At 43.9% G+C, this 21755-nt stretch overlaps 2 protein-coding genes across 3 annotated transcripts; one reads left to right on the top strand and one right to left on the bottom strand.

The window, feature by feature from the left end:
- The first annotated feature begins 466 nt into the window (after positions 1-466).
- Positions 467-8686, top strand: LOC310777543 (mth938 domain-containing protein-like). 2 transcript variants are annotated; one of them, XM_083637905.1, is made up of 4 exons: positions 467-483; positions 1798-1952; positions 3080-3175; positions 6473-8686. In XM_083637905.1, exons 2-4 carry the CDS (start codon positions 1821-1823, stop codon positions 6611-6613), a joined length of 369 nt encoding a protein of 122 aa, XP_083494031.1. In that variant the 5' UTR covers positions 467-483; positions 1798-1820; the 3' UTR covers positions 6614-8686. The 2 variants fall into 2 exon arrangements, with proteins under 2 accessions (XP_083494031.1, XP_083494032.1); XM_083637906.1 differs by lacking the exon at positions 6473-8686 and adding an exon at positions 3329-3451.
- A 154-nt stretch (positions 8687-8840) lies between these two features.
- Positions 8841-21030, bottom strand: LOC310777190 (signal recognition particle receptor subunit alpha-like). Its single transcript, XM_083637467.1, has 15 exons — positions 20953-21030; positions 20688-20825; positions 20291-20374; positions 20021-20184; positions 19569-19729; positions 19166-19328; positions 17003-17159; positions 16728-16852; positions 16459-16571; positions 16129-16215; positions 12680-12852; positions 11863-12076; positions 11537-11700; positions 10458-10556; positions 8841-10225 (listed from the first exon to the last, which is right to left on the bottom strand). Exons 2-15 carry the CDS (start codon positions 20808-20810, stop codon positions 10097-10099), a joined length of 1956 nt encoding a protein of 651 aa, XP_083493593.1. The 5' UTR covers positions 20811-20825; positions 20953-21030; the 3' UTR covers positions 8841-10096.
- Positions 21031-21755: the final 725 nt, after the last annotated feature.

The raw sequence follows: 21755 nt of genomic DNA, 5'->3' as shown, positions 1-21755 counted from the left end.
ACAATGGAGTACTCGCCATGTGAAATCTTATGATCAATGCCCATGTCTTTCCCAGGCAGCACCGAGATGCCTTTGGATTTCAACTGTTGTACTTGATCCTCCATTATCGATAACAGCTGACAGACAACTATAACTATTCCATCAACTGGCCATTTCTTTGAAAAGTGAAGCTTCTGTATTGGCTTAAAATATGTGATATTGTGAATCCGCAATGTTTCTACAAGAACTTCTAATAAAAAACTTCGTTCGATATGTCCATATTTTGTACTGATGTACCACTGATGAGTCTCGTGTTGAGGCTAGTTGTTTGCCGTTTTATTTTCTTATTCGTTGTGTCTGATTGTGAAGTTAACTAGCTATTTCCGCTGTTTCCTGTCTAGGGCGGGCTCTAGGCCGGAAACAGGCAGGGTGACAAATTCACTTGTAAACGAGGCCAGGCTCGCCTGGTCACGCGAGGTTAGTGGGACATCACTTCATCCAGAGGTAAGAGGAAGACTAAACGTTACCTGTCTGTTTGATTTTGTCCACATTAAACTATTGACAAGTCTGGCATTTTCTTCAACATTATAAAAATAGACAAAATTGTGTGTTAACGTTTTGTTCATTGACTGCTTTATTGGCTAACACGTGAGCTAGCAAGCATTTGTCAACATCACTGCTCAAACAAGTAGCCTACGTTAGCCACTAACGCCTAGCGTTACATAAACAATACAACAAGTAACGTTACTATCTGACTGAATAGCATAATGTGTTTGTTACCCTGCTAGCATGGTAAATGTGTTCGTAAGAAACAGTCGCTAACGTTAAAAAGAAGTTTTGCTAAATAACAACGAATTCGGTAATGTAACGCTAACTCTGTTAGCTTTAACGTTAAGTAGAATGGAAAGTAGTTACGGGGTCTAGTGACTAGAAAGCCCACTATCAACACCGCATTTGAATTTGTGGAATAGACCAAATCACCGTGACGTCACCATGTAAACAAATTTACTTCCGGGTACCACTTGGGGAAGGCGGCAGGTTTAAATGTGCGTGTTGTCAAATAAATGCTGTCAAACCCTCTCGTTGTTTTCGGCCGACTACTTTCAATTTAAATGGTTAAACGGTTGGTAAACATGCTTGTCCGACGTATCTAGCCTTTCTTCTGTGTTTGTTTTATGTAGTGTTAGCTAGCTAATAACGTTTGTTTGACTGTCGAACTCGCTGTTTTTTTACGTTACAGACAGAGTAACCTCGCGTCACCAGGCTCTTCTCGGCGAGAAAGAGCCTGGTACAGACAGAGCTACTGACGCCACGTCAATTTAATTTAGCTTAAAGTCTACTCTAGTCTGGTCCAACAGGTAAATTAGCTAGTCTGGTCTCCACTAACGTTAGTGAAAGTGTTGTTATGAATGATATTAAACAACAACACAACATGGACGAACCATTTTTGTCTTCTTTGTCTGTTTTTGTCTTCAACACGTCAGTTTGTGCCGTCCACCGCCATTATAATGTGTGGACCTCAGGGGTACCCGGAAGTAAATGTAAACATCCCGCTGATTTGGTCTATAGCGTAGTATACCGTTACAAAACTTTTTTAAGCTGACATTGGCTACTGACAAGTTAACGTTATTGATTGTAGGTTTACTCCTCTTTTAATATTTACCACTCTGTAAAGATGTTAAGGGTTAAGGTAAACTCAATTTTGTGCAAGTAAAAAGATGGATTATGAGTTAGGTGTTCGGTTTATATTGCCATGTTTTGATGCCATTCATACTGCTAACAACATCCTTGTTTACAACCTCACATCCCCTCGGCCAGTCAGCAGGAGGCGCCACTGCACCATGTCTTCAGCAGAGATCGCGTCAGTGTCCTGGGGTCAGATAAAGGTGAAGGGATGCTCCTCCACCTACAAGGACTGTAAAGTCTGGCCTGGAGGTAGCCGAGCCTGGGACTGGAGAGAGACCGGGACTCAGGTGAGGCCGCAGGACGGGACCCAGAGAGCCACGATGACACTCCTCCCCGTTTAGTTTTAAATAGACCAGAAACATCATTTACATTTATCTTTGCCCTTTTCCTTAGTTAAATTGATACACATTCTGCTTTCTAAAGCCTGTCCACAATAGCCTACAGCCTAATTTAAATATTGGCCTTTCTTGAGACCGACTCATCATTCAGACAACCTACCTGATTGTGTGTGTGTGTGTGTGTGTGTGTGTGTGTGTGTGTGTGTGTGTGTGTGTGTGTGTGTGTGTGTGTGTGTGTGTGTGTCTGCATGCGTGCACATTCCTAGTCCTCCTTTAGTGTTGTCAGTTGTCACCAGCCTCTACTGGATTACACATCAAGAGTTGTGGGTCCCCAACCCCCCAATCTGGGAACCCAGAGTCTATTGTTATTTGAAAAATAGACTCTGGGAGAGCCCTACTGTTCTTCCCAGCCTCCTGTACAGCGCGCCTCTCCTGCCACCGTCACTACCTTTTCCGCATCCATTTCGGCTATTTGATAATAACACACTGCATAGAAGACGTCAACTCGTCTTACAACAACTGTGGAAAATTACTGGAAAGTCGCGGTGCAAGTTGCTAGACTGTAAACAGTGGAGCACGGACGTGGAAAAGGAAGTGATGGTGGCAGGAGAGGCGCGCTGTACAGGAAGCTGGGGGAAATGGTAGGGCTGTGACTGTCCCAGAGTCTATTTTTCAAATAAAAATAAACTCTGGTTTCCCAGATTGCCCCCCTCCCTAAAAAAAAGCACCTGAAATAGCCTTATGGTTGTCAGATATGTTCTGGAAAGCCTATATTAGCTTCATTCCCCCCCCCATAATTCTAGATCTTTACAATAGGAGCAGGAAAGTGACTGCCAGTTGCCATTCAATTTAGGTGGATTACTTAAGTTTTTTTATTTTCATTTGCACACATACATATAAAATGGCTGAAAAATGCCAACAAGAAAGTGTAAATGCAGGTAGAGACGACAAAGTATAAAATACAACATAAACAAGAAAACAAATACAATATTTGTTTTAATCATTAAAACAACTTAAAGGAGTAATCCACCAAAATAAAATAAATGTAATGTGTGAATCTCTGCTCCCCACCACAGCACAGCCCAGGAGTGCAGCCAGCCGATCTAGAGGAAGTCCTGAAGGTGGGAGTAGACACGCTGGTCATCGGCAGAGGCATGAGGGAGGCTCTGCAGGTGAGGGGATGTCAACAGTGACTTTGAATGAGCTATTCAGCATCCTCACTCATCCAGTTTATATGCAGTCAGCAAACATACATGTAATCATTCCAGGATCTGTCCAGGATCCATCCCCCGCTAAGTGTGAGGAATTTCTGTCCTTTTTCTCAGAAAAAGTGGAGACTATCAGAAGAAATATCCCACATTCCACACAGGACCTAGCCACCACTCAGGGATGCTCATCCACCCTCGCGAGTTTTGAGCCCATTACGCTCTCTTCCCTCTCTGAGATCGTCTCTTCACTGAGGCCAGCTTCATCCCCCCTGGACCCCCTCCCTGCCCCCCTCAAGGAGGTTTTTGACACCGTGGGTCCTCACATCCTTGGCATTGTCAATAACTCCCTGGCTAGTGGCTACTGGTACCGTTCCATCCTGCCTCAAACACGCAGTGGTTCAACCTCTCCTCAAGAAACCCAGCTTAGACCCCACCCTCCTCAGTAATTACCGGCCCATTTCCAAACTGCCTTTTCTATCAAAAATCCTGGAAAAGGCTGTCCTCAGTCAGCTGATGCCCTACCTCAAGAGGAACAACATCTTGGAGAAATTTCAGTCTGGGTTTAGGGCAGGACACAGCACTGAGTCAGCCCTCCTGAAGGTCCTCAATGACCTTCTCCTCACCGTGGACACTGGGAAATGTGCTGCGCTGGTCCTCCTCGACCTGAGTGCAGCATTTGACACAGTGGACCACTCCACCCTCACTGACCGCCTCCAACAGGGGGTTGGCATCACCAACACCCCCCTCTCCTGGTTCAGATCCTACCTAAACAATAGAACCTACTCGGTGAGTCTAGCCAACTTCTCCTCTCAGCAAGCCAACCTCACCTGTGGGGTCCCACAGGGTTCAATCATGGCACCCATCCTCTTCAATCTCTACATGCTCCCCCTCAGTCAAATCATTACACGGCACAACATCTCCTTACACTGCTACGCCGATGATACACAGATCTACCTCCCACTCACAACAGCTGACTCCACAGGTCTAGACCGCCTGAAGACCTGCCTGGGCAACATCAAGGATTGGATGTCACAAAACCACCTGCAGTTGAATGAGAACAAGGGGGAGATAATTCTGTTTGGCAGCACCACCTCAGTCACTCAGATCTTCAGTAACATGAGAAGCCTCTCCTCCTTGGTGAAACCCACTGTGAGAAAACCTTGGAGTCTTATTTGACTCGGATCTCAACTTCGACCATCAAGTGAGATCAGTGGTAAAATCCTGTTTCTTTCAACTGCGCATCATTGCAAAAATCAAATCCTTCCTTTCCCCCAGTGACCTTCAGAAAGTCATCATCATGCTCATTTTCTCACGATTGGACTATTGCAATTCCCTCTACTCTGGTCTTCCTGATAAAACCATCTACCCCCTCCAGCGCGTCCAAAATGCTGCTGCCAGGCTGGCCTCAGGCACCAGAATGAGGGACCACATCTCCCCAGTTCTTGTCTCTCTCCATTGGCTCCCAGTGAGGAAGAGAGTCATATTTAAGACGCTGATGTTCGTGCACAAAGCCCTCAACGGTCTCGCCCCGGCCTACATTGAGGAACTCCTAGTCAAATCCGTCAGCTCCAGGTCCCTCAGATCAAATGACCAACTGTGTCTGAGGGTCCCGCGAGCCAAACTGGTGACAAGGGGTTACCGGGCTTTCGCAGTGATGGCGCGGACACTGTGGAATAAGCTCCCGTTGAACATCAAGTCTGCCAACACCTTACAGACTTTTAAGGCCTTGCTCAAAACCCACCTTTTCGCTCCAGATGATCACTGAGTTATTTTGCTGTTGTGTTGTGCGTCTGAGGTGTACTTATGTTCTCTGTCTGTCCGTCGACCTTGTTCCCTGTCTCCATTGTCCCCTGTCTCCATTGTCCTGTCTTTTCATTTCTTTTCTTTTTTTTTCCTCGGGCTGCGCCCCGGACCAATGTAAAAGTTGTCTGAGGGGCGCAATATAAATGAAAATATCATATCATATCATAAACATTGGGCTGGTGAACTCGGATAGACAGCGGGGCTAATACAGTCATGGCTGTGTGGTTTCCACCTCACATGAGGCAATGAGTCACAGATGTGAATCGTCTGGCTCCGTGGCGCAATGGATAGCGCATTGGACTTCTAGTTGAAGAAGGGAGAGGTAATTCAAAGGTTGTGGGTTCGAGTCCCACCGGAGTCGCAGTTTTTGTCAGCAGGAAGGCTCAGTGGTTGGTGGGGTCATCCCTCAACAGGAGGGCCAGGTTGTAATTCCCCATGTGACCATCTCTGTTGAAGTATCCTTCAGCAAGGTAATAATCTGAAACATATACATGTAAAAAAAAAAACATTGCTTCTCTCTGGCACCAATTGATTCAACCTTTATCCAGTTCACGAAAGCTTTTAAATTAGCTGTTGTTCAATAACACCTGGTGTGAGGTAGGTTTTTCCTTGGCAGAATCCTAAATACTGCTCTGTTTTCCAGGTTGCAAAAGTTCGTATAACCATAGCCATGACTCTTTTCCTCCACCTCTGCCCCATAGTGACTGATCTGATGCAGACCTGAAACAATGTTGTTTATCTCAAAAACGACTCACCACCAGTGTTGGGCAGTAACTTACATCCCCCAGTAACCCAGTAACGAGTGATGTAAGGGATTACAATTTCCAAAAAGTAATTATATTACAGTTAGTATAACTTACTGATCCAAGTAACTTCAAGTTACTGCATTACCGTACTTTCTCCAGCGCTGGCTGGCTCTCTAACCCAACCGCTCATGGCAGATGAACGCCCACCAAGAGCCAGGGCTGCTCAAGGTTTTCTTCCCCGGTAAAGGGGTCTTCCCCTTGCCGCCGTCGCCAAGTGCTGCTCTTGTTGGGAAATGGTTTCAATTGCCACATGATAATAGCCAGTGCATGTGAGAATTGTTTGAATTATTGGGTCTAAAATAAAGAGCCTGGCCTCCTACCTGCTCTATTTGTAAAGCGCCTTGAGATAACTCTTGTCATGATTTGGCGCGACAATATATAAATATAAAATTGATTGATTGATAGTCAGTAATAAGTAACTGATTACACTTCCTGAGTAACTTGCCCAACACTGCTCACCACACAATGCCAAATGTAGCTTTGCATATAACAATACTTTCTGCTTGTGTGTAATTTGGCCCATATAGGCAGGCTATATACAGGAAGGTATATAAGTCGAGGCCCCCGTCTGGCAGAGTCAGGTTACTGCTGCCCACCATCCCATTAGAAGTGTTAGATGACACATTATTAATGAAACTCTCCTCTCCTCCAGGTTCCCTCCTCCACTCTGGACTTTGTGAGGCAGAAAGGCGTGGAGGTCAGAGTCCTGCAGACGGAGAAGGCCGTCACCGAATACAACAACCTGGTTGGGCAGGGAGCCAGGGTGGGCGGGGTCTTCCACTCCACCTGCTGATGATGTCACTGTTGCCACACTGACCGCCATCACCCGTGCCATTTTTTTTTTTTACTTCAGGAAGACTGTGGGCAAATGCTGAGCGGCTGGCTGAGCACAACAACTGGGAGCAAGACGAAGACACTTAATTTAAATAATTCATCAAGTAAATATTAACACTTGAAATGAGCACACTTCGCACGCTCATTTCTAGGGGGGAGACTATGGAGACGATGCGCCATGGGCAAACTTTTTAGGGGGTGTGACCAAACTCATGCCAACTCATGTGCTTACCGCATCTGTGTCCCTTTTGAGGTCTTCCACATGTATGGAAGGACCAAACGGTGACCTGGTCTCTGCCATGGTGTCCAGGCCAGCTCTCTCCTGAGCGGTCAGCACACTGATGAGTATCTGACCATACTCATTTCCCACAGAGGTGATGATATACACCCTAACCCTAACCCAGAGTTTATTGTTTATTAAAAAGCCGAGTGCTGTGATCTGAAGCACACAAAATGTATTCTTTGCCCATACAAGGATGCTTCTGCATTTTTCATTTTGTAATCGTCTTTCCGGTTTTAGACACGGAAATAGATTACGCCTACCGTAGTCATTTTTAGACTTGCCAAAAAGCTATTTTCAAGCCAAAAAACCCAAACTGTTTTAGTTTTAATATTTTTCGGGTGAGAACGTAACAGTGACCTTATGAGGACATAATTTTTAACTATTTTCTACTTACTTTTTATTTATTTTTATTAGTAGGCTACTTAGTTTTCCGAAATAATCCCAAATAGCAAAGAGAAATCAAAAATCCAATGCAGCTAATGGGGTCGGGACTCAGGAGGTTAAAAAGCCAAGTTTTGTGTGTGTGTGTAACACGTACCTGAGAGAGCCTGGTGATGCGAGGTTACTTACACACATGGTATAATCTATCTATTTTATAAATTTGGCAATGTGGACTCTGTTTGTTTCAAGAATTCTGGCTGGCCACAGCTATGCAATTTTGCATGTGTACTGTTTTCTGACATCTTTTAGCATTAATAAGTGCTATTTTCATAGAAAATGAGGTGCAACACACTCAAGTCACGGCTTTGCAGTAGGCTAACTGGGTGCTGCCTGGATTCCAAATCCATAAATCATCTATAAATCAAATAAGGAAAAGGACAGCACTCCAAGTTGATGAATTTACACAACGGATGTTTCAGGCAACAGTTCTTCAGCATGCAATGGCAATTACATCTAAGTCAGGGGTGGGCAACTATTTTTCATGGGGGGCCACATGAGAAACCCAGATTGTTGCCGGGGGCCGAACAAATATTGTCATGCCGTAACCCATGGATGGGCAACTTTGATGATAGAGAGGGCCACAAAAAAATTTCCTCGCTACCAGATTTTGCTGAGGGCTGAACGGCGCCAGCACGAAAAATTTGGGGCATTTGAAGCCAGGTTTAGAGGAATAACTCATTTTAAATTGACAATTGTGATGTCATTATTCAGTCTTAACCACCAATATTTGATCCTTTTCCTCACTCACTCCTATGTCACCACCTGCTCTCCCTGCAGGGCATGAAATTTACTTTTTTCACCACCTGCCAATATGGCTGCTAGATTTTAAAGTTACCAGCCAATTAGAATTTCCACTAGCCGAAAAGTTTTTCTTGAAATAAACCAGAATATGAGTGGGTTAATTTAAGCATAAGTATCAGTAAGTGGCCCGGGATTCTCAAAGCCTGTGTTGAGGGTCACACAAGAACAAAAATGGACTCTTGAAGCTAAATAAATCCAAAACCAACAAGATAATTATTTAAATTTCTACTTCAATGTAGAACAGTAATTTCTTACACATGAGATTACTTTTAGCCTTTTAGTCATAAATATTATTGAAAGATATTCCATATTTCAGACTGAAATGCTATAACAGAAGAGTATTGCCCAGAATTACATGAACATTTGGACACTTATTCAGCGGGTATATTGCATGTTGCGTTCAAGTGCACTGTTTTTTTTTGCAATTCCATCGCGGGCCTGTGGCCGTATTTGTATGTTGCCCATGTATGATCTAAGTGCTATTTTCAAAATAAAGCCTTTGGTATCCCATGTGTCCTGTTATGTGTGCATGCCCTCTGATACCGAATCTGATCACGCTTGTTCATAGCAGTCTAGACCCTGAGGGCCACAGACCATGTGCCTTTACACAACGTATGACAAAACAATTTCCACTTTACAAGCTGTTGTACCATATAGAAGCTTTATTTAGAAATGTTTACATTCTCATAAATTAGCACAAATCTTCTGTATAACTCTTGATTCTCTCTTATTGCACTACCACAAATTAAAGGGGGCTGGAGATATTTAAGACTTATGTCCTCTTACAAATGGAGAGTAAATCAAAGGAGGGGGGGGAATAAATAACAGGTCCATAGAACTTCAACTGACCACATCTGAAAGTGTAGTCTTTTGAAATCCGCGGATGACAAGAGCTAAAAAATAAATTTACAAAATATATTTTCACTTTTCCTCTACTAAACTGAGGGAACAAAGTCTCCATTTTCTAAAGAAAACTGGTGTTAGTTGAGTGTTAGGAAGGGAGGCGATCTAGTAAAAGACTTTCATAGAACACTCCACCCAGAGCTGCAGTACCACAGTTGGTGCTGGGTTCAGGAGACATAGGTGACCGGTCCCATTTCATAGAGGACCAGTCTTGATAAGAATGACACTGATTTACTCACAGGCAGCATGGAAATGTTTCAGATTTAACAAGGGAGGGTGAGGAGGTGATTCACTGTTTCCTTTTACAGTAAGCCTGTAAGGGGAGTGCATTGCCCCCTGACTTGTCAAGTGCTGTGCTGACTGCTGACACATTGACACCTGCTCTCTGGCCAACTGTTTTGACTTATTAGATGTTAGAAATTCTAACAATTAGTTATGCAGACTGATCCTCTAGAATAGGAGTAAGTCGTTTCTGACTTGAACCGATGGATGACCACCGCAGTGACAAGTTAACTGGGGAGACAGATAGGCACTATGGTCACTAAGCTTTCCTCAGGAACAGGCAGCTGCTGAATTGTCACATCCAGCAAGCCTTTCTAACCTGACCTCATTTACATGAAGGGGGAAAACTGACTGACAAAATGCCAGGTAGAGAAATCGCTACTGTGTAAACCAGTAACTTGATGACATTTATATCCTAGGTCCATTGGCTAGAAGTCAAGTCAAATGTCATTTGTATGTGACTTCATGAGAGTCATTTTTGCAAAGCTTAAGCACAACTGAGGTACTTTTCAATTTGGCCCAAAAGTGGAGAAATTATGCAAACGGAGGTTTCTCTGGCATTATAGCGCAATTTTCTCTCGGTCATCTTGAGTTCGTTTGTTTGCAAAGTGGAGGGGGCGGGACAGGAGGACGAGAAACGCATGTTAGCGGGGCCGGAACATCTCACAGCGGCGTGGCAAAGCTTGGTTGGTTTTGTTGCGAGGATGAAGAAGCAACAGAACATGCAGCCACTCAAGCCTTCATCAGGGCGCTGACCACAGCGCGGGCGTTGAGGCTGCGCAGGTCGTTGTAGGTTTGCCCTGTGCCCACAAACACGATGGGCTGGCCTGTGCTGTAAGTCATGGAGATGGCAGCGCCAACCTGTGGAGGAGGGAGGGAGACTATCAAATGCCAACGTACTCGCGTGTCAAGAGAGCAAACCATGAACATTAAAGTCATGAAAGTCAATAAAACAAGATCATTAAGTGCATGGCTGCAACTTTATTTAGTGTAACTTTATAGTTACCGGTAGTTAACATTTTTCCTGTGCAAAAGCACATGATACAAATCAGACAGTTTTGACAGTGAATTTCAAGAGAAAGTGTAGAAATACCTTGTCATCGATAGTGTCAAACTTGGTGAGAACAATTCCATCAATGAGATGAGGCTTGTTAGAATTGGAGTGGTCCGCCAGAGCCTGATTGAACTTTAGCTGAGGACATAAGGAAGAGAAAGATCTATTCAGGGGCAAATAGAGGGGAGGGTGTCAGCCAGGAGCTACTGAGACAGGCGGACGCTCGCCCAGTGCCATCTTAGAAACTGCTGTGGAAGTGCAAAACCAGGCATCTGTACAAACATGTTGATGGCTTTAGCATGTGAAACGAGACAGCAGATAAGGCCAAGGTGGAGCAACACCGACCTCAGCTGGACAGTTTGAGAAATAAATGTCACATTGTTTCATGACAATTATTCTCAACATGAGCCTCTACTCTGTGTATATTGATTGATTGATTGATTGATTGATTTATTCATTAATTTATAAGGACGACACACAATAAACATTTCTGTAAATGTATTAGCCAGCTGGCTAATTTTCAACAGCAGTCCTTTTGGCAAGATGTTAAAAGCCCCAATCAGCAACTTTTCCAAGTTTTGCTATTGGAGAAACTGCGCCCTCTGGGTGCAATAGTATCGGTATCGATATTGCCGTTCAAAGTCAACAAAACAGCGCCAGAAAGCTCTATGTGTCTATATGTCTATCGAGTGACTTCCTTGTTTTCATGAACGCCGCACTTCCGCTGTACACAGCAGCATGCGCGGTATGCCACTCATGCTGTCTCCGGGACGCTGGCACACAAATGCTTAGTGCCAGGAGAGGCCTTTGGAGGGCGGTGTGGGACTAATAGAGGCGACATTCTCCCTATTAGAATACACTACTAGACCATCTTCAATGACTAAAAAGCTGTTATATTATTAAGGTGGAAAAAGTTACTGATTGGGGCTTTAAGAAACCTACAAAGTCAATAAAACCTACCAAGTATAAAGCCCAAAGTTTAGCCAAAAGACCAAAGGTGATCCAGCCTTTGCTTTCCACGCCTTTATGCTTATTCTCGTACCAGCTGGCCATATAATTATAAAAATGAATGGCATTTTCATGTAGGACACTTCCTCTCAGTGCATGCTGTGTCTTACCAGCTGGTCAACAGCCTCATTGCCCACCAGAGCCTCCCCGACAAACAGCACCAGGTCCGGCATGTTGAAAGCGATGAGCTTGGCCAGCGCTGTCATCAGTGGGCCGTTGTCCTGCATACGCCCTGCGGTGTCCACCAGCACCACGTCGAAGGCCTGGTTGCGAGCTGGAGAGAAGACGCGTGAAGCAATTAGCACATAGTGTATCAATAGTTTCTAATAGTTTCATGCCCACATGGACATCATATCATTCTGGCCGTAAGACTTGACGTTCACTAGTACAGATTCCATCAATTAACAATCACTTATCAAGGATGCAACTATTTTACCATAGGCAATGGCCTCCATAGCAATTTGAGGGGCATCCTTCCCGTAGCCCTTCTCATAGAGCTGGACCACCGGCCGCCCCCCATGCATCTCCGGAGGGTGCAGGGAGTTCAGGCGCCGCTGATGTGTGCGAAGCTGCTCCACTGCCCCGGCACGGAACGTGTCACAGGCTGCGATCAGCACAGTGAAACCATTCTCTATCAGCCAGAAGGAGATCTTCACAACGAGGAGGGGGGGGGGGGGGGGGGGGGGGGGGTTAGTTCACACAGACATGTTGAGAGGACAAATGCTTGATAAGAATTAACAGGAAACCACCACCTTGCTTTCCAAATTAAGATACCCACCAATTTGACACCCCTATAAAAATGACAGCTACCATAAAAGGAAAACTTACTATTGTACTTTAGACTGATAAGAGATTTTGATGACGTCACGCTGATTCCTCATATATAGTCTGCCTAACAATTGTTTTTATGATCAATAAACACAGATCAAATATTTGACCAGAATTTCTCCCATCTGTCCGCTAAACTGAAATCCCCCAGGACACATGTCCGGGACCAATTTTTTTCTAGCGGAAACGCTGACCTTAACATTAGCAAGCCACAGGAAATCAAGCACAGGCAGGAGGGAATTGACATGAAACTGCACATCGATTACTATTTCAGCAGCTTTATCCCGTCAGTCACACACAGATATTTTTCCACACTGGTGCCAAAGGATTGGAGTAATTAGCAAATGCCAGCTACTTGAATAAAACAAGTCAGAGATGGACTGAGATCCACTGTTCTGGAGCCAAGTAGCTGCAGTCAATCTCACCTTGGCCAGGTTGGTGGACTTGCCCACTCCATTGACACCGCAAAATGTGATGACAAAAGGCCGCCGCTGGCTGCGCGCATCCAGCACATCTCTCAGGATATCCACCCGACGCTTGGGCTGCAGGATCTGCACCAGCGAATCCTGCAGGGCCAGCTTTACCGTTGAGGTCACAGCTACACACACGCACACGTAAGGAGAAAGGCTGTCATTCCCAGCATCATGAGTCATTATCATGTGCATTTACTAATACAAAGGATCTGATGCAACTATCCCTTGTGCTTTTAAACAATGGTGAGAGCCTGTACATTCAGGCGGTGTCTCGTCATTAGTCGCATGGTCAATGAGGCCATTTACACCTGGCATTAACATGCGTTTTCTGCCATCAGATTGCAATCCGATTGTATTTTATCACTTCAGCCTGATTCCATTTACACCTGGCACTAACATGCGTTTTGGGTGAACAGATTGCAATCCGATTGCTCTCCAGCTCGAACGTCATCACGCGCGCGCTCCCTGAACGTGTGCATGCATGTTTGCATACATGCACAGGGAAATAGAGGTTATTGTTAAGCTCAAATGCGCAGTGAATGTCCCCTTCACCTGGACAAAACGATGGCCGATCACGCAGCACTGCATCTATTTCTTTATAAAAAGGACACGTTGCTCTGCCCCTGCCACTTTTCTTGTTCTTGTCCTTGGCCTGTCTGTAAGCCGTGTTTCCATTACTAAATATCGCAATAAAAATCGGGTAATGCAAACACGTAAATTTCGAAAAACCTCCCAAATATTGCAAAAAGCTTTTGCGCTCTCATGAGGTAGTTTTTCAGACGTGTCGATATAGCAGTTTTCTCTGTAGGTTCTTCTCCCATGGAGCTGGGAGACACACTGGGTCCGTGACACACACACATAGCCTACATACGTTTTACGTGCATGTCATTGGCTGTAACCACCTGTGTTGCGTTCAGGTAACATCCTAAATTACAATGTTATACAATTGAGAGCATAATTTATCTTTTATATGAAAGGAAAATGAGGGGGAAAGGGTTCGAACCCTTTCTCCCTCATTTTCCTTTCATTTTCCACTCCTTTTCCAAAGGAGAAGTGTTGATATAAAAGAGAAATTATGCTCTCAATTGTATAATATGGTAATTTAGGATGTTACCTGAACGCAACACAGGTGGTTACAGCCGTGGCAAAACCTCCGAGATGAGGGCACACACCGGTGCGGTGCTGCCAGGGAATTGCGTTCAGGACAGGTGTGCGCGCCGTCACCGACTTCCGAAGATTATGTATTTCCGGTAGTTGCTGAATGCGTTTTGAGAGGACGCATTGCATTTACACTTGTGTTAAATGTTGTCATAATGCGTCCCTGACCACCTCCGGAGGTGGTTTGGCCGATCAGATTGCAATCCTTCTTCAATGCGTTTTGGGGGTGTTTACACCTGTACTTTCAAGTGATAAAATACAATCGGATTGCAATCTGATGGCAGAAAACGCATGTTAATGCCAGGTGTAAATGGCCTCAATGGGTCAGCGTGGGGGAAATCCTGCTGTTTTCCCCCACGCCCACGCACACACACGTTACCGGAAGTAATGTGACCGACTGTATCTACTGTATGTAGAAATCTGGCTTGGATGTCAGAGGAAATGAGAGTGGGTGTTACCCCCTCGGTACTGACCACAATATACTCGCCCATTACACTTCCAATCCAGTGATGACACTTTAGCTGATCGTACAACATCGCTACACTACCTATAATTCCCAAACTGTGCATATATACTTGTTGTTGCTATTGATATTGTTTGGTTTTGATGTTATGATATAGTTAATATGATATAGATGTTGATGGCAAAGCTGCTGCTGCTGTTGCGGCTTATGACAGCGATGCGATGAGTGAATTACTCATGCTCGCAGCAAGAATTTACTGTGAGCCTCTAGGAGACGTTGGGTCCTAACTCAGTGAACTATCTGTAAAGCAATATGTGCACTGGACTTTGTAACACTGATACTTGTTGCCTTGAGCAGCAGCAGGGTGGCTCAGTGGTTAGCACTGTCACCTCACAGCAAGGTGGTCATGGGTTCGAAGGTAGAGGAGTGTGGAGTTTGCATGTTCTCCCCGTGTTTGCGTGGGTTTCCTTCAGGTGCTCCGGTTTCCTCCCACAGTCTAAAGATATGCTGTGTAGTATTGCAATGTATAGAATGAATGTCTAATCAGAGACTCACTAAAAATATATTTAATTGGGACGTTGCCCATAATCACCCCTGGGCAAATGAATTGAAATCCCTATTTTATTCGAATGATTTGTCATTTTTCTTTCATAACATGCTACTTTGTGACACCCGAGAGACTATGAGTAATACGTTTAGTTTTTATAAAGATAAATGGTCCGTCGACTTATGTTATAAACCAAAACTACGAACTTATTGTCTCTTAAAAGACAGTTACTGTGTAGAAGAACCCTATGTGAAGTTTGATTTGAACAGACGAAAAAGATCTCTGTGTGCTCAACTGCGCTCTGGAACTCTTCCATTAGCACTAATGCTACCCCTGAAGACGATAAGACTCTGTTTACTATGTGAATTATGTGAAATTGAAAGCGAAATTAATTTCTTGTTCTACTGTACTGCTTATGATGACGCAAAGGACGTACTCTTTAGTAAAATGTCCTCTATTTATGTTGACTTTTTTTAGTTGGGACGATTATGAGAAACTTGAGTTGTGTTTAAAAAAAAAAGGAACCTTCCCCACAGCAGATTTTATTTGTCAGGCATGGGAGTAAAGACAGAAGTTTTTGTTTAGTAAATGATGTATTGTTCTGTATTGCTGTCTGAGCAGTACGCTGAGCTGCGACCTGTGTTACTTTACATGTACCATTGTAGCAATGTGGTATTGTTGTATTTTATTTTGTGTCTTGGAAACCCATGAGGGTTGGGCACAATGAGTGCATGACACTTTAATAAATAAATAAATCATCATCAATCATATAGAATCAAGTAAAATGTGTAGTATGTACAGCATATGATGTATGTACTGTAACCTATGTGTGTAGATATAGGATGTACTATATGACTGTGATGATGCCATGTAAAGCCCTTTGAGACATGCTTGTGATAAGGGGCTATACACATAACTGATCTCAGCCACGTTTCTAAGTTCATGCAGATTAATGACACAAGGGATGTTTTACATCAGATCCTGTGTCTGTAAAACCAAGGGGCAGAACTGCCCTATTGTGTGTGTGTGTGTGTGTGTGTGTGTGTGTGTGTGTGTGTGTGTGTGTGTGTGTGTGTGTGTGTGTGTGTGTGTGTGTGTGTGTGTGTGTGTGTGTGTGTGTGTGTGTGTGTGTGTGTGTGTGTGTGTGTGTGTGTGTGTGTGTGTGTGTGCATCTGCGTGTGTGTGGGGGTGCGCGCGCACATGTTAGTTCCATAGATGTGAAAAGTTACTTACTGGTGAATGTGCCCATGACTTTGCCCTCCAGTTTTTTGGCTACAGAGTCACAGAGCTGGGAGGCAATCTCGGCTGCTACATTCTTAGCTGCAAGACCACACACACACACACACACACACACACACACACACACACACACACACACACACACACACACACACACACACACACACACACACACACACACACACACACACACACACACACACACACACACACACACACACACACACACACACACACAAGAAAAGTGAAAAATGGAAATAATCTATAAAAAAAAAAAAAATACAATTCAGACAGTGAGAGAAAGAGAGAGATGTGATGCCGTACCGATGAGGTGGTCCTTCATCTTGTCCAACACTGGCTCCATATCCTCCTGAGACAGGCTCTTGGAGCCCACCAGGCCCTTCAGCATCCCAAACAAACCACCACCCTTTTTGGGCCTGAGAAGAATCACAGTAAATGAATAGAGTGGCGTGATTATTACAGTGTAACTTGAGGCATAATGGAAAATATTTGGAAGAAAAAATAAACATCATAGATATGTAAATATTACACTTTAAAACAAGAATCTAAAAATAGAATGCAAAAGGTCTTACATTTTTTTGCTTGTTTCATTGATCACCACCCTCTCCTCTTCCTCCTCTTCCACCACCTCCTCTTCCTCACTGGACTCATAATCCACAGGAGGCAGTTCTCCCTTCATGGAGCTTAGCTGTATTCCCTAAAACACACCCATGTGATCGAGAACTTTATGTTAACAGTGTTGATCTGATTAAAACGGACATCTCTTTAGCTATGATGAAAACAAGACATGCAGCGGGATACACAGTGGTTGATATTGATATAGATGATTTTTTTAACGGGTGCGTACAGAGTCAATTTGTGCATCCTGGCTCTGGTCGCCAGCATCATGGGAACCTATTCCAATTGTCTTGCTGTGGTCCAGCTCCTTGGCGCTGCTACCAGCATTGTCCCAAACACGCCTCTGTTTCTCCTTGGGCTTCTGAGGCTTCGGGGACTTACTGTGACTGAGACGGAAGAACATCTAATCAGGATGAAGCAATAATACATTGTGTGTCACTCCACTTACGTCTCTGAGCTGTTGTCAAATGAAAGTTAAAGGATAAGGCTGGTGTTTTTTAATGCATTGCTAACCGTCACCAAATCCTATGAAAATAACAACATCTGCAATGATTATGCTTTGCCAGCAAATTCCGTCCATGTATCTGGTGCGCAATGAAGCCATGTCCCAGCAGCCAGGACTTATGCCTCCGCCATTAGTTCATTCTACAGACCAAATCGCCATTTGAGGCAAATTGGAAGAAATTCCGTCAAGGCGCTCGTGAGATGTTGCGTTACAGAGCTTGAAAATTGGGTGTGTGAGGTCACAGTGAGGTTGAACTTTGACCACCAAAATGTCCTTGAGTCCAAGTGGACGTTTGAGGCAAATTCTAAGAAATTCCATCAAGACATTCCTGAGATATCGCGTTAACAAGCTTGAAAATGGCATTCGAGAGGTCACAGTGACCTTGACCTTTGATAACCAAAATGGAATCAGTTCATCCTTGCGTCCAAGTCGAAGTTTGAGCCAAATCAGAAGAAATTCTATCAAGCCGTTCTTGAGATATTGTGTTAACGAACTTGGGAATGGCGTTCATGAGGTCATAGTGACCTTGAGGTTTGACCACCAAAATGTAATCAGTTCATCCTTGAGTCCAAGTCGATGTTTGAGCCAAATTTTATGAAATTCTGTCAAGGCATCCTGAGATATCGCGTTAACAAGCTTGTAAATGGTGTTCGAGAGGTCAGTGACCTTGACCTTTGACCACCAAAATCTAATCAGATCATCCTTGAGTCCAAGTCGATGTTTGAGGCAAATTTGATGAAATTCCGTCAAGGCATTCCTGAGATATCGCATTAACAAGCTTGAAAATGGCGTTCGAGAGGTCACAGTGACCTTGACCTTTGACCACCAACATCTAATCAGTTCATCCTTGAGTCCAAGTCGATGTTTGAGGCAAATTTGATGAATTTCTGCCAAGGCATTCCTGAGATATCGCGTTAACAAGCTTGAAAATGGCGTTCGAGAGGTCACAGTGACCTTGACCTTTGACCACCAAAATCTAATCAGATCATCCTTGAGTCTAAGTGGATGTTTAAGGCAAATTTGATTAAATTCCGTCAAGGCGTTCCTCAGATATCGCGTTCCTCAGATATCGCGTTAACGAACGTCGTACGGACAACCCGGATCCATAATGCCTCCGGCCTGGCTATCGCCGGCGGAGGCATAAAAATGTCAAAGAGCTATGGTGTTGCTCTGAGCAGCATATTTCATCATTGCGATGCACCGGGCCAGCCAGTTTGTGATCTCATGAAAATAGTTCCGTAGCACCAAAAATAGTCCCTGGTCCTACAATAGCTTGACTTTTTGTGGGAACAGTAATGATTTCTTTTAATTGAAGCTATGTCTTTCTTTATGATCTGTATTTCAAGGTTTTTAGCTTGCAATTGGAGCCAATGAGTTCTGGCTGGGCGGCCAGGGTACAAGGGAACTGGAGTAGAGCAAACGCATAGTTGACTTTGTTATTTTCGTCAGATTTGTTGTTCGGTAAGCAATGCATAAAAAAATACCAGCCAAAACTCTTTAAGTCGAGTAAATGTCACTACAAATTCAACAAATTTGGTCACCCAGTTCCTAAAGAGGATGATATAACACATCATTTTGAAACAGATCCTCAAATTAATATATAATAATCATCCAATATATTATAATATAACATAAATATGACATGATTCCAAAGTGGATCAAAACATCCTATAATCACCAAAAGGCACTCAAATAATTAGGGCCACTGTCCTGTGACGGAAAGGTGACAGGTTTGAGTGGGTAGTGTCAACAAGACACAAATTGCTATCTGCCTACTCATTCAGTCACTCTAGATAAGAAAGTGAGCTAAATAACTGGAAATGTAAATGGATGAACAACCTCTAATTAACGTTTTGGTTGACTCTTCATGAGTATCTGTTCACTGACCTGGGTTTCTCAACAGGTACCGCCATGCGCTTGCGCTTGAATTCTTCTATGTTCTTCTGAATGATCTCGTCTTTTGTTAAGACCTGGTTACCATTCTCAACCGTCTTCTGGCTGGCCAACGAGGCCTTGCCTTGATCCCCTTTGACAGGCTCAGCTGCAGGAGCTGGGAGATAAAAAAGGAAAAAAGATATGAATATCAAATGTCAAAATATCAATCACCATGATAACATCTTCATTTTCTAAACAACGCTTCAAGGGCTTCAAACACAGGGCTGAGATTGAAATAATGTTACACTGGCTACATAGTTTCTTGCCAGTTATCACATACAATAAGTAGGCCAGTTCAGAAGTGTGTTTATTAATCTAAAATGTGAAACCATTCATGTCTGACAGCCACACGCACCCTCTTTTTTGGCATTTTTATTCTTCTTGCCTCCCTGTTCCTTGGCTTTGTCCCCACCCTTCGTCTCGATCATCGACTTCACAGTTTTTTGGGACTTCTGGGACTCTGTAAAAGTCCGCATAGAAACGGGGCTTCGGGCTTTGCTGCTCTCCTCCGCCTCTCTTGTTGAAAACATTTAGCATATGTTAGCATCAGCAGGTTCACTGGTGTGATTGTTGATACATCCAAGAACCACTAAGAATATTGAAAAGACATTTCTGGGAATAATATTGACACTATTTTCTCGCGCGCGAGCACACACACACACACACACACACACACACACACACACACACACACACACACACACACACACACACACACACACACACACACACAACCCTCATAAGGGTGATTTCATTTAATTTTGTACCTTTGTGTTATCAACCTGTTGTTGATTGTGCCATCTTTACCTCAGAAGCATGTTGAAGTCAACCATAAATTCAAAGTTGCTGTTGAGCAACGTCAAAACCCCCTTGTGCTCCAGTTCATTCTTATAGCAATCCCTGAAGTGAAGCTGAACGTCATCTATCAACTTGTCCACATACGTCAGCGTCAAGATCTTTTGAAAACCCACCTGGACGGAGACAAAGAGGGTGAAAGGGTGCAGGAGATTCACAGTCAACCAACCTCTCAACAATGTGTGATATCAGTTTATTTATGTGTGTGATTGGGAGACTTACCACAAAAACCAACTCAAACTCATTATCCAGCTTGTATTTAAGACTCATGGCCTCATGGTTAAAAGAGTTGTTTCCACTTCGCTCCTGAAATATCACAAAAAACGTTATTCATGTCAGACAGATGGAGGCAAACGCCACTGCTGTAGTTTACGTTTGGTCTAGCTTCCCATGCCTTCCTACGTTACCAGTGAGGGTCAAGTATCGGTAGTGTAGACCATAAAAATAATTGAGTTCACAACTCCTAGGATGATTCTTTAACCCACTTCAGAAACCCCTTGTTTAGTACCCTTATATTACGCAATCGGTTAAACGTTACCTAGCGTTAGCATTAGCTACCAAGATCCACTCACACATGGAAAAACACACACACACACGGCGAGCTGTCATCTCGGCTCACCTGGAGGATCACGGAGCGGATCAACGCGTTGACAGGCCCGGTGAAGGATTCAGTCACCCCGGCTCCCTGAAAACACCACAACACTATCCCCCCCTTGCTGAAGATGGTGAAGAAATCTAGCATCTTGCGACCACGTATCTACGAGACAACACAAAAACAAACATGGATAAAATCAGCGTGAGACGGAAAACCTGCAGTAAATAAATGAGCCTGTAGCGTTAAATGTTTGAAGTGCCCTGGCTACTCTTCAAAGATAAAATCTTACCCGATATATTTCAAGAGATTACAAATCCCCCACGAGTAGGTAAGCTCACCACAGAGCAAAACTGTTTAGACACGTCAGATGCAGAACCAGGAAGTGACGTTCTCTTCCGGGGATTTCTGGTTTTCGCGGCTGCGCAGTTCAGCAACCGGTGCTGCATCGTTTTTTCGAAACAGACGCTAGAGGCGCTGCGGTAGCACGCCTCCCTTGCGTCAACAACAGCGGCACGATGCAGACAGAGAGGACCTTATATCTATCAAAGAGCATGGAAGGAAAGAGACGAAACTCCGGCCATTTTTGGAAACAGAATGCGCCTCGCAGTGGTCAGCTGCGGTAGCGCGGGCCCCTATAATCAGCCTCTCTAAACAGTAACTCAACGGGAGAACACTCTAAACTTTGGGGATTCACATCTTTTCTGGGCGTACTGCAAATCTTGATTGAAGTGGTGTAGTGCAGGGATGTAAAACAACAACCATATTGTGGAAACTAAGCAACATTTTTCGTTTTTTTCTTTTAGTTTTTTCAAGATAAATAGTAAATGCAAAGGACCCGAGGTTAAAACCACGGCAACACACTTCTGACGGAGTGGACGACAGCCGCATTAGCTATTTATCTTGAAAAAACTAAACAAAGAAAACGAAACATTTTGCTTAGTTTCCACAATATGGTTGTTGTTTTACATCCCTGCACTACACCACTTCAGTCAAGATTTGCAGTACGCCCAGAAAAGGTGTGAATCCACGAAATTTAGAGTGTTCTCCCGTTGAGTTACTGTTTAGAGAGGCTGATTATAGGGGCCCGCGCTA

This window comes from Poromitra crassiceps, assembly GCF_964638095.1.
Source record: "Poromitra crassiceps genome assembly, chromosome: 5".
Lineage (NCBI taxonomy): Eukaryota > Metazoa > Chordata > Actinopteri > Beryciformes > Melamphaidae > Poromitra > Poromitra crassiceps.
This window is presented reverse-complemented; position numbering and strand designations above follow the sequence as displayed.